The sequence below is a fragment of the Protopterus annectens genome, chromosome 16.part0 (assembly GCF_019279795.1).
Source record: "Protopterus annectens isolate FY-2018-M chromosome 16.part0, PAN1.0, whole genome shotgun sequence".
NCBI classification, from domain to species: Eukaryota; Metazoa; Chordata; order Ceratodontiformes; family Protopteridae; genus Protopterus; species Protopterus annectens.
Genome location: NC_056750.1, coordinates 704,958,500 through 704,975,027, shown reverse-complemented (window position 1 = coordinate 704,975,027; position 16,528 = coordinate 704,958,500). Strand labels below are relative to the sequence as shown.

Below are 16,528 nucleotides of genomic sequence, written 5' to 3'. Positions count from 1 at the left end.
AATAGAACGTGCTGGAGGGACAGATTCATCACCCAGAGACTTGCTGTGGAACAAAATCCCGGTACATGTGAGGCAGAGCACCTCTCTGGTCTTGTTCAAGAGGAATCTTGACCAATGGATGGGAGATTGCAGATATACCCCAGGGATTACTTCAGCGTCACTGCTTGACAGAGGCACAGCAAAATGATAGGCATAGTTTTTATTCGGGCTAGGCTTATAAATGCCCTTGGGCAGATAGCCTAGTATGAACCTATGAACCTATGAACCTATTTTTAAAGACTTTCTTGCTAGACAGCCACTGAAAATAGGTCTAGCTTGGCTGGACAGTGAAGTTATCAAAATATAATAAAATAAGGTAAATACAAATCCCACATAATTAAGATAAGGGGTTAGTTCCAGTTTCACAAATAAAGAAACACCACTGTAATAACATTTAAGGGATCTGAAAAGATAAGGAGACTGTATTTCTACTATTAGATTAAGAAAATACAGGAAAGATGATACAGTTCAGTAATTATTATTATCTTCTGAATTTAAAATTGCCACACGGTACATCCACAAATATCAGCTTTATCATGCCAACACTGTAAATGACCAAACAGTTTCAACATATTATAAGACAGAAACAAACAGAAAAAAGTAAACAGACAGATTTTTTTCAGACACTTCCATCTCCGAAAACATAATGGAAACAAACACAGCATAAATATAATACTAAATAAAACAATGAGGAACATGCCTCACAATTCAGTGATACAACCTCCAACTCTGACTTTATTTGAAAAAACATGTTTGTGTTTCATTTGCAGTCATTTTCATTCAATGGAATTTTAGGGAAAAGAATTTTCAGTGTAAACATGTGAGGATGTTAAAGTCAACAGTCACATGATACTCATTTCAGTTAGGTCAATAATTTATTAAATTGTTTCAAATAATTAACATTTCAGTCAACTTTTCAGTAAAGCAGACCATATAAATTTACAAACTTCAACAAAATACTCTAAGTCAAGCTGTATGTGCATGTTGCTGGAGTAATACAATATATTCTTTATAGTTTGAAAGTGGACACATATTGCTTGCTATCTGTTACTAGATCATTTTTGCCTTTGTATCACCATCACATGAACTGCGATCAGCCTTTATCTCCATAGTGAGAACAGGTAATTACTCTAGTGGTCACCATCTTTTTGGAAATGCTGCCCAACATTCTGAAGTTACCCTACTCAAGCCTACTTCAGTATTAACAAGACTGAGCTGAGGTTAGGGTAGGCTTGAGAACAAGTGACGGGATCTAGTTGTAGTAACAGCAGTTAGAGCCTTATGTGGGATCTTTTTGATGATCCCAACTGGTATAGCGGGTTTTTTTAAATATTTTTTGGTCCACCTTGGGACATCATTTAACTGGTCTGGCCCTCAAAGCCTCACTTCCATGATGGGTCTACCAGCTTATCTCCTACCCCCCCAAAACATACACCAGTAATGCATGGGCTAGTAGATCCTAAGGGCATCCTGGTAACTTGATCATTTCAACTTCCATCGTGGGGAGGGGGGGGTGGTTCTGTATTTGCCTTACCAGCTTCTTGCCCCACTTCCCATGCTCATCAGTTATATTTGACAGTAATTCCCGTCTTTCAACCATGCCTCCCCTAAGGGAGCAACATTGATGAATACCCACTCACCTGGGACAGGCACTTCTATCCCTCTTTGCTGCTCTGTCAGTCTCCCAAGCTGATAATTGAACTTGGGTTGACTGGGCCATAGCCAAGACTTTATCCCTCTACTCCATTGGAGTGGCTTGGTATTGTAGCTTTTGAGCTGATTTTTGAGTTAGCAACTGGAGGAAGGTGTTATAACAGCTGTCAGTGCCTTTTACCAGATCTTTCTAACTTTAGCTGTAGTAACAGCTGTTGGAGATAGGGTTACCACCTGTCCCACTTTGCGAGGGACAGTCCCTCTTTGGGCAGTTGTGTCCTGACAAAAAAACTTAAAAATGGCAAATGTCCTGAGATTTTAGGACAAAGTCATTTCCTATATTTTATGTAATAGTTGTATAAAACAGTTATTCTGTATCTAAAATACCTAAATGTTATAAGAAACAGAATAAGCAACTAAAATGCTACAAGAATAAGCTTTTATTTAGGCAAAAAAGTAAAGTTCTATCCTTTGTACTGACCATGGGTATGTGTCGGCCTGTAAAATTTGATGTTTGTCCCGAAAATGTCCCACTTTGACCATTTGAAAAGGTGGCAACCCTAGTTGGAGATATTTAGCCACTTCATTTTAGTTAAAGGTTATTAACAGTTTTTGGGGATATTTAACCTGTTCCTTTTGATTATAGATGTAAAAAAAGGCTGTTGAACCTTATTTTTGGGCTTTTCAATTTTTTGGATCTTTTGTTAGCAGTCCATTCATTTAGAAGTATAGCTGTGATAGCAACTGTTTGAAAATGCTAGTTAATAACCACTGTTTTATGGTAGATTATGTTAAAATTTTGAATCCTAAGCTTTAAACATCCTTATCTATGTACAGGAAAGAAGGATCCTTACTGTGTTAGATTTCAGCAAAGTAAACTTTATAGGTATGAGAAGTGCTTTTGTTGTTAGACTTCATCAAATCTTACTAAAATCAAACCACACATATGCACACAGACACGGAGACACTGACACACACACATATACACACACTCTGAAAGCATTTTTTGAAGCCATTTAAGCACCAGTGATATCAATTGTGCCAGCTTAAATGATTACCAGTACTGGTTGCTGTTGCGTGCACTGATCACTTGCACACAGCTGAGCAACAATGGTGTCGGCACCACTGACTGACAGGGACTTATTGGTACCTCTCTGATATTACTGATTATGACCTCTAATGTCTTGTGCCTGGGGAAGCTGCCCCTCTGGCCTACTCTAGCTGGTAGCAGAACGACCAGAATAGGATTTACTTCGCTACACTAACGATCGACACTCATATCATCAAAAATATGTGATTTCATTCTGACAGTCAAGATCGAGTTCTCTCAGAAATCTCTCTTTTCCCTACCAGACTGATCTGCACACACAAGCAGCAGAAGTTTGGGTGGTTCAGGCGCTAGACTGGGTGTGGTAGGGCATACACAAGAAGCAAGAGTTTGGGTGGTTCGGGCCCCAAACTAAGGTGTGGTAGGACGATTGTAGAGATGCTTGAACCCTGAAAAAAAAAAGGTGTGTGTGTGTGTGTTACTAATCTCAGCTGTAGTTCGAGTCAAGTGAATCTGAAGTCATTGTTTTGTTTCTCTTTCACAAAATCATAAGACTTTCATTAGGCATCCCCACTTTACATTGTATCTTTCTGGCTCTGATTGGGGATTTTGCTTTTATAGGGGATCTCTTTGTCCTAAAGTTCCTTGTCTGCACAAATATATTATAAATGACATAAGGATGTCTGTGGCAGTGTAGTCCTTCTGAGTTTTTTTTTAACTTGTTGACCAGGTACGCCTACTGGACATATATTATATGTCCCTTTTCAGGGTGACTCAGGAGCATTGTATGGTTAAGTAACTTGCTCAGAGTAACACAGTAAGTTACATGGAGGTAGAGGGATTCAAATCCTGTAGCCTAGACTACAGCTTAACAGTTCAGAATGATGATCTTCTGCATTAACTGCCAGACCTTCATTTTTATTTTTACTCTTCACAATTACTCATCTTTATTGTTCAGTTGCTTTCCTAACATTCACAAAAAAGTGCAGTCCTCATGCATGGTACACTTTAATCTGCTGTAGCAGCTGCCTAGTTTTTCTAATGGGAGGTGGAGCTAAAGCAACTCACTATTTATTGGCTTTTACAGCCTGGACAGCCCACAGCCAAAGCTTATGCATGGGCTTATATTTTTAATTTTATATATTCCAGTTAATATTTCCTGGCAACCATAGAAGTAACAAATCCTTATACTTCCGCATGCCTAAAAATATAATAATTCTGGCACACTAGTGGTGGTATGCCTTACCAAGGCTATGACTTAGTAATTCAATTTTATTCTGTTTTATTCAGAAATATGGATACAGTTAGTTATGAGGTCCATATATGGTGTATCTTAATGTGTATTCAAGGACAATTGACTTATCAATAAATGCTTCACCCTCTACAACAACTTACATGTCTGTGCTAATCCCAAACCTACACATTAGGTTACTAAACACCCTTTCTGTAACAGTACCACTAAATAAGAGAGACACAAATGCACACATGGCAAACAAACCAGTACCTAAGCACACTTAAACATCTACTACCTTCTTTAGCCCTTACTCTGTAACTCTAATCAGCAAACACTCGCACAGACACACTCATCTCCACTGCTGAAAAATTTTAGCATATCCAAAAATGATGGCTTTATTACCTACTGCTACTTGTAACATTCTCATCCCCCATTTCCAACAGTGACCACAAAAAAAACAGCTTTCAGTATCGCAAGTTTAATTTCATCTTGCACTTGGGTAGCAGTGGATTTGGCAAATTTTGACATGGAAAACAAAATTCAAGGAACAGACTACATGGTAGCATGTATAGTACAAAATATATATATATATATATATATATATATATATATATATATGGTTCCACTTGAAACCGTTGAATTACCACATCATCGAACCTTAAAACATCGAGACCAGAACGTCGCAAACTGAGATTATCGAAAACTGACATCGAGATACGCAACATCGAAAACACATTCCCTACACGTTGTGTGCAAACATGCCTAAATACAACAATCTAAGTATCAAAACATATTTGATGTTACGCATCTCAATGATGTCAGTTTTCAATTATCTCAGTTTGCGACGTTCTGGTCTCGATGTTTTAAGGTTCGATGATGTGGTAATTCGAGGGTTTCAAGTGGAACCATACATATACATATATATATATATAATATATATATATATATATATATGTATGTGTGTGTGTGTGTGTGTGTGAAAGAGAGAGAGAAAGTGAGACAAAATATAATACTCACTATTATTCTTCTGTGAGTTACTTGTAGTTACTGGAACATGGTTGCAGAATAACAACTGGACTCCTACATTGCAGGTTTTCAGTGGCTACCTCTCTTTTAGACCCAACAAGAAAATGATGGTGTTCTTGGAAAAGACTTGCCTGTTTCCCTAAGAAGCCATCTCACCTCCAGACTGTTAACCATGGCAATATCCTTCAACATCTCCATGTCCTTTACATGGTGAGCAGAACTTCATACCAGGCCAAAGCCAACTTCCATACCCCCCATGTTACCTGCAGCTCATGATACATATCTAAACTAACTGACGTCCCTCCTTATCAAGCCTAACACTATTCCTTTGGGAGACTTCAACTATCTCTCTATTAATCAGGAAACCTATGCCACCTCAAATCAATATGCATAAAGACTCATACACTTCATTAATGCTAGCTTCCTTAACCGAATGATTGAAGTACCAACTAGGGGATCAAAAATATTGGACCTTGTTCTCAATGGTACTGTCATCTTACAATCAACACCTACAGTTACCACGTCACTGATTATCAGTGCTCAATAGGAGGGTAAAACCTGATTTACCACAAAACCCTTCTGTCTTTAAAGACTACTGTAAGGAAAACCTAACCCAGCTAACTGATAAACTGATGAAATTTAAGCATTCTCCTTGTCTCGATCACCTGATCCTGCATGCTGCCACATTTGTGGATAATTTATACACCCACCTCAAAACATACACAATAAGACAAAAATACAATGCCAAATTCAGGAATAAACCCTTAGGGTTGAACCCCAGTATAAACAAACTAGAAAATAAGAGGCTAAAATGCATAGCACATAAAAGCAAACTTAATACTCCATCATCTCGGGATGAACTGAAAAAGATTAACAGAAAATTCAGAAACAAAATCAAATTCTCCAAAGGTAAGTACAAATTGAGAATTGCTGTCTCTGCTAAGAATAACCATAAAGCCATCTTCAGCTTTGTCAGAAACCTTACAGGCAATGACCAGCACTGCCCAGAGTTAATATCATAACACTAAATTATCCCTCGAAGACATAATCAGCACATTGGTGAACAAATTCAGGTATAATTTTAATCCCCTACCTTTGCCTAACTTTTTCCAACATATTATATATATTAGTCATTGAGTCTGTTCTCAGCTCATCCATAACAGTGTGGTTTGGATCTGTGTCTAAACAAGACAAAAATAGGTTACATTGAATAGTCAGGGCCGCCAAAAATATAATTGGTGCTAGTTTGCCCTCCTTACAGGACTTGTACTGTTCCAGAGTCATGAAACGGGCTAGGAAAATCATCCCCAACCCTTCACATCCAGGGCACCATCTTTTTGAACTATCATCATCAGCCAGCTGTTATAGATTAAGACACACCAAAACAAGCAAATATATGAACATTTTCTTTTGCTCAGGCCATCAAGTTCATAAATGGTTAATTTGGCTTATTTGGCTGCGTATTCTTTTTCCCAAGCATCCAAGGGCTCTGCAGTTTTGGTTATGTATTGTTAATACTTGTTTCTTTCAGAGTTTATTTCAGTGTTTCTTGCACTGAGTTGCACTTTGCATCTTGTACGTATATGTATATTTACATTTTTTTGTCTTGCTTTTAATAGTTGTATGTATATTGTTAAGTAATTCATACGTTGAAAGTCATTGAAACCAGAATCAAATTCCTTGAATGTGCACACACTTGGCCAATAAACGTGATTCTGATTAGCATACCCACACCACCCCCTCTGATCACCCCAGAGTACGTCCTGAATTCTTGCTCCAGGGCCAGAATCACTTGCTCAGTGGGTCATGATAATTTGCCAGGCTGTCTTGTTGTCAGCACCAGACACTGTTTGGTAGACTCACTACTAAGTCTATTCACCCTCTGCCTTTCCACTGGATTTCTGCCTGTGGAATGGACAACTGCCATAGTCATCCCACTCTACAAGAGAGGATCCAGTAATGAAATAGTAACATATAGACCTTTAAGTCTATCCAGCCTTATCTGCACAGCAATGGAACACATCATTATGAAACTTATTAACAAGGACATAGCCATTGTGCAAGTCCTGAGCCCCAGGCAGCGTGGGTTTGTTAAAGACAGATCCTGCCTCCTGAACCTGGAGGTCTTCTTTGAACATATCACAGATGCATTAGATTCTGGCAAATCATTTCATGCTGCCTACCTGGAGCTTTTATACCATCCCACATTCTGAATTTATCAACAAGCTAATCAAACTAAATGTGAACCGCTATGTTACCTGCTGTATAGCAAACTGGCTAACTGACAGAACATAAAGTTAATAGTGTGGGAGGCACTCTTTCTTTGAATAGAATAATTACCACTGGTGTCACCCAGGGATCGATCATAGGACCACTTTTCTTTGGTATGTACTTTTCTGTCAAGGCTGATATCAACGGCCTGTTGCTGACCAAATTTCAGAAGACTGCAAACTCGGAGCTGTCATTAACTCCTCATCCAACTTTCAAATTCTTCAGAAGGGACTAACATACACCAATAAGTGGTGCCTGGACCATAGCCTAAAACTAAATGCCAAGAAATGCAGTATTAAGTCCTTAAGCAAAAATGGGCACCCATACATCTACCACATAGATTTGAATGTTCAATCGGCCATTAGGGATCTGGGCACTTTTGTTGACAACAAACTATCCTTTGGTCACCATGTATCCACTGTTGTCAGATAATTATTTAACCTTGTCAGACAAATCACCAGAGGTGTTTCTTCCAGGTCTAAGGAAGTCATCATACCTCTCTCCTCCTCCCTCATCAGGCTCATAATAGAGTATACTGGGCTTTTGGTATGTACCTGTCTAACCATATGACCCAGCATGAAAGGCCACAAAAGTTTCTCACTAAAATAATCAGGGGTGTGTTTTCCTTGAGATATCCTGACTGGCTTAAAGTGTTGTTTCTATTTTCTGTTTCCAAAAGACTCTTGAGAAGTGACTGCTGTCTAGCCTGCAGCATTGGCGTTATTTCCACAACAGCATACACCCTTGTTGGGCATTATTGCTTACTTATTAGTTACCTAGATAGACCACTGCTTCTCTTGGAACTCTTTTTCAGTCACACATCAACAACCCACACACATCCTACATTCCAGAACTTTTTCTTAAAAATAAACTTAAAAAGCATATAAACAAATGTAAATATTTTGTGAACAATAAAAGCTATTACAACCGTATAAATAGCAGTATTATCAACAAGACAAATTCTTTACAGTGATAATGTACATTCATAGTCTTTTACATAAATACTGCAATATAATGCACACAAACCGCAAATTATATTTTCTGTAACCTTTCACAAATTTTCATATCTTGAAAACTGTACAACCTAAACATATACTGTTTGAACATTTTGGTTAGCCAGACATAAGATTTCAGATGACAACAATAAATTCCTCTATAAAAGGATATCTATTGAGATATTTACAAAACTATGAAAACATATGCTTAATTGTACGATTACCAAAATTAATAATACAGGATATCCCTCTAGATGTACAACTTACCGTGCAAATGTCAAAGACAGTTTTCTTCAGCAGCATCTAATGTTTCACTTAATGTCATGGAAAAGTTTGAAAGTCACTGGGTTTTTGAAGTATTAAGTACATATGGAAATATTGCTTATTTTAATAATCACTAAAAAAACAACTTGCAATATTTCCAGTATAGTGTGATATAAACCAGTATTGACAGCAAATTGTCCTGTCTCACACCATACACCTCAATAACATGTAGGTCTCTCAATTATGAAAACATGAACATAAATTTGAAAATATGAATAATAAATGGCAAAGATCCTAGACTAACAATTGTAGTGTCATGTTGTTAATATTTCCTTGCCCTTTCTAATACTTCCAGTTATTAGCTGGTAAGTCAATTAAAGAAGCAACAACTCTGGACACCATAAGGCAGTACAGGTGTGAACTGCAAGTATACAAAAAAGGGATTTTAGGCTTGAGCGAGTTAAGCAGTTTATAAACATGCAAGTCCAGGAGGCTCACTGCTCTCTGCCAGACACAAAGCCATTTGTCTTTTGTTAAGACCTGACAGAGGTGTTATTGATGCAGTGTAAGAGTTATGAGCAAACATAAGATTTTATGTAAGCTTAGAAGACTAGTTTGCTAATTTTTGCTTTTCTCATTTCACTGTAATGTTGACAGTATACTCTTTTGCTGAGTCATGTCCCTAGCAGTGATAGTGGTCTCACTATTTCCCAGTCTTTTGGCATTCAGGCTACCTTTGTGTACTCTTTTGCTGAGTCATGTCCCTAGGAGTGATAGTGGTTTCACTTTTTCCCAGTCTTTTGGCATTCAGGCTACCTTTGTGTACTCTTTTGCTGAGTCATGTCCCTAGCAGTGATAGTGGTCTCACTATTTCCCAGTCTTTTGGCATTCAGGCTACCTTTGTGTACTCTTTTGCTGAGTCATGTCCCTAGCAGTGATAGTGGTCTCACTATTTCCCAGTCATTTGGCATTCAGGCTACCTTTTGCTGGGTCTCAAATAAAACTGTTTTTTTTTTGTAGTTGAGAATGAGATGCATGAGATTTAGCCAGGTGTCAAGATGGGCAAGTTCAAGTTCTAGAAGATTTGTTAACTGTTTCAAACAATGGGTCTAACAAGATTACTGGAAAGATAGCAAGGTCAATAAAAAGTATGTTAATAAATATGAAAAATAGTGGTGGAGAGCACATATGCCCCTGAGGAATTCCTCTAATTAGGAGGGCTTAGTCTGAGAGAGAAGGTCCTAACTGGAAGTTTCTCTTACACAAAAATTGTTAATCAACCAGTTGGTTTGTCTATGGCTTTGAGGCATATAAACAGTAGGTTGTGATAAACCAGGTCAGGTGCCTTGGTGAGGTCTACAGCTACAATAACAAACTGCCATTATTCACACGGATTAAGATGTAATTAGAAAAAGTTCGGATGGGAGTTACAGTGCTTCTCCCATTCCAGAAACCATACTGGTGACTGGAGAGGAGATGGTATTATGAATATAACTGATGGTTAAGAAGTGGTTAGTTTCTGTAGCATTTTCAATAAGGTTATAAAAAGTGAAATCAGAAATCTGAAGAACTGGAAAGGATTTGCATTTTTGTCTGGGGGCTTAACTGTTGCAGACTTCCTAATGGAGAGTATAATATTTTTGTAAGGGATACGTTGAAAATATTACAAAAGTAGAAGAACCAGAGTTGTAAATATCATTATAGGAAGGGCGTTGTACTGGATTTGGTATAAGAGGTCTTCAGTGTCTTTTTTATGTAACAAAAAGAAAATGGTAAGGTAGATTTAGAGAAGGACCAGCAGTTCTGTAATTATGATGTAGGATGCATAAGGGAATTTCTTGAGGGGAGAGAGTTAGAAATAGGTAGATCCCAAAAGTCTCGTAAAATATCATGTCAGAAGAGGATGTTGCTGTTTGTTTTATTAAGGGATGGTGAAGTAGAGTTGTTTTTGTTAGTACACCTGCTTACAGAATAGTTTGGGGTTTTTGAGGTTATGGGTTTATTGTGATCTGATGGCTATGGCCTTGTATCATGTTGTACACCTTTTAGCAAAGTTATTCAGTGTTGTAAGTCTCTCATGATTGCAAGGCAGCTTGGATTGCTTCCACTGGAACCAAGCTACATCTGTTACTTTAAATATATCTGTTAGTTCTGGAGTTAACCGAGGACTAAACTGTGGCTTTACGGGCCTAGTTATTGTTGGAAAGTATGTGTTATGAGGATTTAATAAAGAGGATGTTAAGTTGTTGGTGACCACATATAGATCTTGGCAGTTAAATATTGGAGACCAATAAATGTAGTTTGTATAGCTATGTTGGCTATTGATTCTGTTTGTGATTTTGGCTTATATGAGATTTTGAAGGGTAGCTCCATTTGACCAGGAAGAATGAGGCTAAAAGAGATGGACAGTTATTACTTAGGCTGGGGAGAAGCACTTATAAAGAAGAAATGACATGGCTATGGCTCTGGGGTAACTTATCATTCAAATAAGAATGTGTGGTGAGATATACAGATAAAACAATACTTCAGGTCCTGTTCCTCAGACATACTCTGAAGTTGTTAGTGACTGATCTAGATGGTTGGATTACAGCTTTACAATTGAGGAAGTTGTTTACCTACAAGAGCAAAGCCTAAATGGGTAAACACCACAAGGATCTGATAAGCCACCATGACTGACTCAGCTTTGCAGAGAATATTAATACTGCGTATTATACTCATTTAAAAAGATATTAAACATCAGTTTGCTAACTAGGGGGATGGACTGGCCCAAGGACCTTTTCATCCATGTCTGGGACCAAAGTTACAGCTAGATAACATTCCTTCATATTGGCATAGTATGGTAGTAAGCACATTTTTATGTTAAAGTGTCAGTTGAAGTACAATTAATGATGCACACAAAATAGTGTACAAGTAACATATATACATGCTATGAAAACCCTTCACCCAGTGATGCATATTGTACAGAATTATTCCACCATAACTTCTGCTGCTTTCACTGATGTTATTGCATTGGTAAAGTCATATTATGTTTATTATTTCTACATACTGTTTAATTTTGCTAGCCAGTATTTCAAATGTAACCTGTTTCTTTGGAGCACTGGGATTTGTGAAATTTGTAGATACTCTTAAAGGTTAGCCCTGAAAAGAGGCAGGTTTTGCATAGTTCTAATTCATTCTGGTAATAATTCCATGTACTGGAAGAGATTTTATTAAATGCTTTCTCAGCCAATGCCAAGATAAAGACTTGTCTCTTTAGTTTGAGGGAAATGTCCTTATTACTTCTAAGAATGTAGTGTTTGGAGGTATTTCCAGTTTCTGTACTAATGGTAGCACACATTATCTGAGCTGCAATACTTTGCCTGTAAAAGTGGCCAGTAAAAGAGTGGTACTTGTGGTTGTTGAAAGCCATGTGACTCAGAATTGTGAAGCAGTAATATTCACAGGACTCAGACGAGCCCTTGTGTTGTTAACCACTTTTTGAATTATGTTGTTAAGGGAGGAATTCAGTACAAGTAATGGTAAAACACATAACTTGGGTATCAGCACATTTATTACTACTGCCCTTTTTTGTCTCAAATTTGAGCAAGTTTATAAATCTGTAACAGACTGCAAGTCATGTAGTTACATTGTCAACACCAATTTCAGCATGTATCTTGAAATATAGGTCACTGTTTATTAACAGAGCTCATTTACCTTGGGAAATGTTACTTTCTGTAGGTTATAGGCAGCAGAGACATCATTTGCATGAACAGTATATGCTTCTATGCATTCAAAGACTTGTTAAGTACTTAAAAAAACATAGCTCGTGCAGGTGATAGTGTAATTTACAAGATGGCTATTGGAAGTTGTATTTATTTATTGTTTTAGCAATTAAAAGAACTTTTTTATGGAGTTAAGTTTTCGTTTTGCTTGTGGAGCAGGTCTTTGTGAGTCCTGCATGTGGAGGTAGTTTTTTTTAATGTTTTTCCCATCAGTTTCTCTCCAGTGCCTTAATGGTAGCAAGTTCAGATAATTTTATCTGCCTGCTGAAGGGATATTTTCACATGGTAGTTGTAATTTACCCCATTAAAAATAATCAAGTCAGTGAAACAACTACATCTGGAGGCAATTTCAGAAGTGTAAGAGACTGGCTAAGTACTTCCTGTGGCATAAACAATAAGCAGGATATGTAGGTGTATAGCAAGGGGCATAGGTAACATAAGAAAGGAAGAAGTTTCTCTGCATATGAGCATTGGACAATGTACCAAGTGGTGTACCACGTGGCATCCTTTGTAGGTTCTGGAGGCCCTCCTCTAAAGACATATGTGAAGAGGATGGAACCAGTAGTAAATGGTGGCAGTGGTACTTCTGTGTAAGCAGTACAGTCCAAATATGAACCACCTAAAGACTTGTTAAATATCTACAGGTTTCTACCGCTCCAAGGTCGTGAGAACACAAATGGTAAAATTATTATTATGGATACTCAAAAGGATTTAGAAGGTGCCATGTCATAGAGAGTGTGATAGAATCTTAGAAATTCTAGCCAGCTGAAGCTGCAAGTACTAAAACTTTACTGTTTTTTTATTATGGGTGGTACAACATATAGTGAAATATATTGTGTTTAGTCTTAGCTACAATAATTATTTGGGGAACAGTTGGTACTCTGTGGGAATTAAAACATGGCATCCGATGCAGATTAAAAGGGTACTGATCTGTTGCTACTGTCCAATTTGCTACAGAAAAGGGTATCATTTGGTCAACATGCCTGAGGCTGAACCATGATTTTAAGAATAATGTGTAAACTGTTCAGCCATAGTTTATACATTGGGAATGGGTGTCATTACTTCTGCCAAAACACCAGTGCTTGAATTTATCTATACAGACACTATGCTTCAGATAAGGCATCTTTTTTTCTTAATTTGTCAAACAAGAAAGGAACCTACTTTTTTGTGATTTTTTTTTCTCTGAGTATTACACCCTTGGATGTGATTATATTAAATAGCAAAATGTATGGGGGAAATAATCACCCCCCAGAAGGGGGTGGTAAGCTTACCACACAGACATGAAACACTAATTTTTGGAGAAATGACAAGTCCCACTCCTGTCATTAAAATTTCATTCATTACAAGTGAAATATTTTATACTTGGTGGAGATCCCAAGAGGTTGCTTGTCTTGCACATCACTTGAGTAGAAGGTTCTGTGATCCGCTGTACTAAGGAGTATCACATACAGGGGATTAACTACCGAGGAAACTTTGAGTTAGCAGTTTGCATCTAATGAGGCTGTTTGTATTGTGCTTTTTAGAGTCTAACAGAAGACAATTTTTCTAGCAACAGATGTAGGAAGAGGCACTGATGAGAAAAAATCTGCTGGATATTCCTGATCATTGCAGTAATCATTTTTAAATAATTATCTATGGATGTGTTTTGTGGAAACTCATTATTTTTTTTATTTCTCATTAATAGGTGGGTTGTGGCATGCCAGTCTAATTGAGAAACACTTGATCGATTTTTTTATTCCTTTTCTGCCTTTGGAGTACCGGCATGTTGAGATGTGCGCCCGTGAAGAGCTCATGTCCCAGCTTGGCTTGGTGGATGAGGATATTGTAAAGAAAATTACAGATGAAATGACTTACTACCCAAAAGACAAGCAGCTGTTTTCTGTAAAAGGATGTAAAACAGTGGCATCAAAGCTGAACTCCTATTTATAGATACTTGAAATCTGAGAAAACATTTGCATTAAATATAGAACATTGTTTATTTTTCAAGTGTCCACACTGAGGACTCCTGCTGCTAGGTAAGATAATATCATAATTTTTCTTGGATTGACTAATAACTCAGTGTGGACTCTGAACTTTGCAAGAACTTTTCACATGTTGGGATATCACTCTTAGGGACCTGAAGTTTTACAGAGAGGACCAATTCTCTGAGTCCGAGTGAAGAAACAGCAAGTGATCATTCCATGATTGTTTTACCAGCAGCTTGAGGCTATTTTGACATATTCCAAATACGTTTTGATATTACTGTACACTGCAGGCAGGCAACAAAGTTAAATGTAGAAATAGTAGCAGATAAGTAAAACTGAAATTTCAGTACTGAGCTTGAAGCTGGTATTGTTAAAATTTGATTCATCATTGTTATTGTCTTTTCAGGCAATCACCTGGTAGGACCTTTCAATACTTCTGTTTTATGCTTTATTAGTCAGATATGTTGCAGGAAAATACTTCTGTCTTCTTTAAATTCACAGCAGAGAAACATTGTGGTATGACTTTTACCCTCCACATGCTACCTTGTTGCTTTGCAAGGAGGTATTATTATAAGTGAGAAACCGTACAGCACATATCAGTAGTGAGATGAATCTTTAATTCTGTTCTCTGCCACAGAGGAGTAAAAGCCCCAGAATCTGATTCTAACAAACAGAGACTGATTAATAGCTTGGGCAGTGGAAGAGCTGGGCAGGGGAGGACAGTTATGAACTGTTTACCTTAGCTTTCCCACCCTAAGGAGAGGGGCACACTAGTTCTGGTTGTCCACTTGCAGGGACTAGCGCAATGCACTGTAGCTGCAAGACTGAAGGACATATTCTTGGCAATACCAAACTAGTGAAGGTAGCTCTCAGTGAGCATGTATGTGTAGGGGAACAAAGATACTCTGTTGTTAGTGCACAGGATGCCACGGTGGTGGTGTGGGTGCCCTTGTCAGACAACAGGGGTGAGGTTTGGACCATAAAAAAGAGTGAAACCTTTATGGTTGCATGCAAAATGGGTTTGCAATTGCCTCTCATCCAAGTGGGTGAAGGAGGGCTGGCAAGTGGTCACAATGCAACAAGGAGAAAAGATTATATTAGATTTGCTCCAAAACTGTGGATAATTTTAGCAAAATAACTTATTAATTACTGTGAAAAGAGTGAAACTTTTCAAAGCATGAGAGGTGGCATTGAAAATTGTCTCACTTTTTTCCCTACAAGATGTGAAGTTTACATGGTTTTTATTTGAGCATTCTTCAGTGAACGTATGCATTCAGGCACACAGTCTGTTAATGCTACTTTGTTATCTAGGGCTGCTTGAGAATGGCAGACACATACTTATACTTTGGATGATGTAAAGCATACTTATGTATAACTCCCACAGATTATCATAACCCATTATAAAACTGTAACCATTGCATGTATCTTTGCTGTGCCAATATACAGATGCTGATAGATGGGAAGGGAGTGCATAATCACGCATTCATTTTAGGTGTGCAGCAGCAATACACAACCCCCATAATGGCAGCTCTTGCTGTTACATCATACCCTGATTGCTCAGAGTCGGCTTCATGCAGAACTGTTCTCATCTCATTTTTATTTTCTTCTTTACAAATAAGTTCTAGTTATAAATGCAGACCAGTAATCTGAAAGTACTGTTCCTTCTTCTTCTTCTTTTGGCTGCTCCCATTAGGGGTCGCCACAGCCGATCATCTGTTTCCATTTCTTCCTGTCCTCTGCATCTTGCTCTGTCACACCAGCCACCTGCATGTCCTCTCTCACCACATCCATAAACCTTAGCTTAGGCCTTCCTCTTTTCCTGTTACCTGGTAGCTTCATCCTTAGCATCTTTTTCTCAATATACTCTGTATCCCTCCTCAGCACGTCCAAACCAACATAATCTTACCTCTCTGGCTTTGTCTCCAAACCTTCCAACCTGGGCTAACCCTCTAATATACTTATTCCTAATCCTGTCCACCATCATCACACCCAGTGCAAATCTTAACATCTTTAACTCTGCCATGTCCAGCTCTGACTCCTGCCTTTTTGCCAAAGCCACTGTCTCCAACCCATATAACATAGCTGATCTCATTGCCCTCTTGTAGAACTTCCCTTTCACTCTTATTGGTACTCGTCTGTCACAAATCACTCCTCTGAAAGTACTGTTCCTAAAAAGTAAAAAGTACTATTTCTGAGTAATAGAGTTTCAGTGTTATACACTTCAGCAATAAAAAAGCATAGATTGTAACACCAAAAACTGTTGTCATGCCCAC

At 38.0% G+C, this 16,528-nt stretch overlaps 1 protein-coding gene across 1 annotated transcript in view; it reads left to right on the top strand.

Moving 5' to 3' along the window:
- Positions 1–16,028, top strand: part of LOC122791078 (torsin-1B-like) — an 89,028-nt gene extending 73,000 nt beyond the window's left edge. The window contains exon 3 of the mRNA XM_044058855.1: positions 13,976–16,028. Coding sequence (XP_043914790.1) covers positions 13,976–14,220 — 245 coding nt within the window. The 3' untranslated portion in view covers positions 14,221–16,028. The remainder of the gene's footprint in view (positions 1–13,975) is intronic.
- Positions 16,029–16,528: the final 500 nt, after the last annotated feature.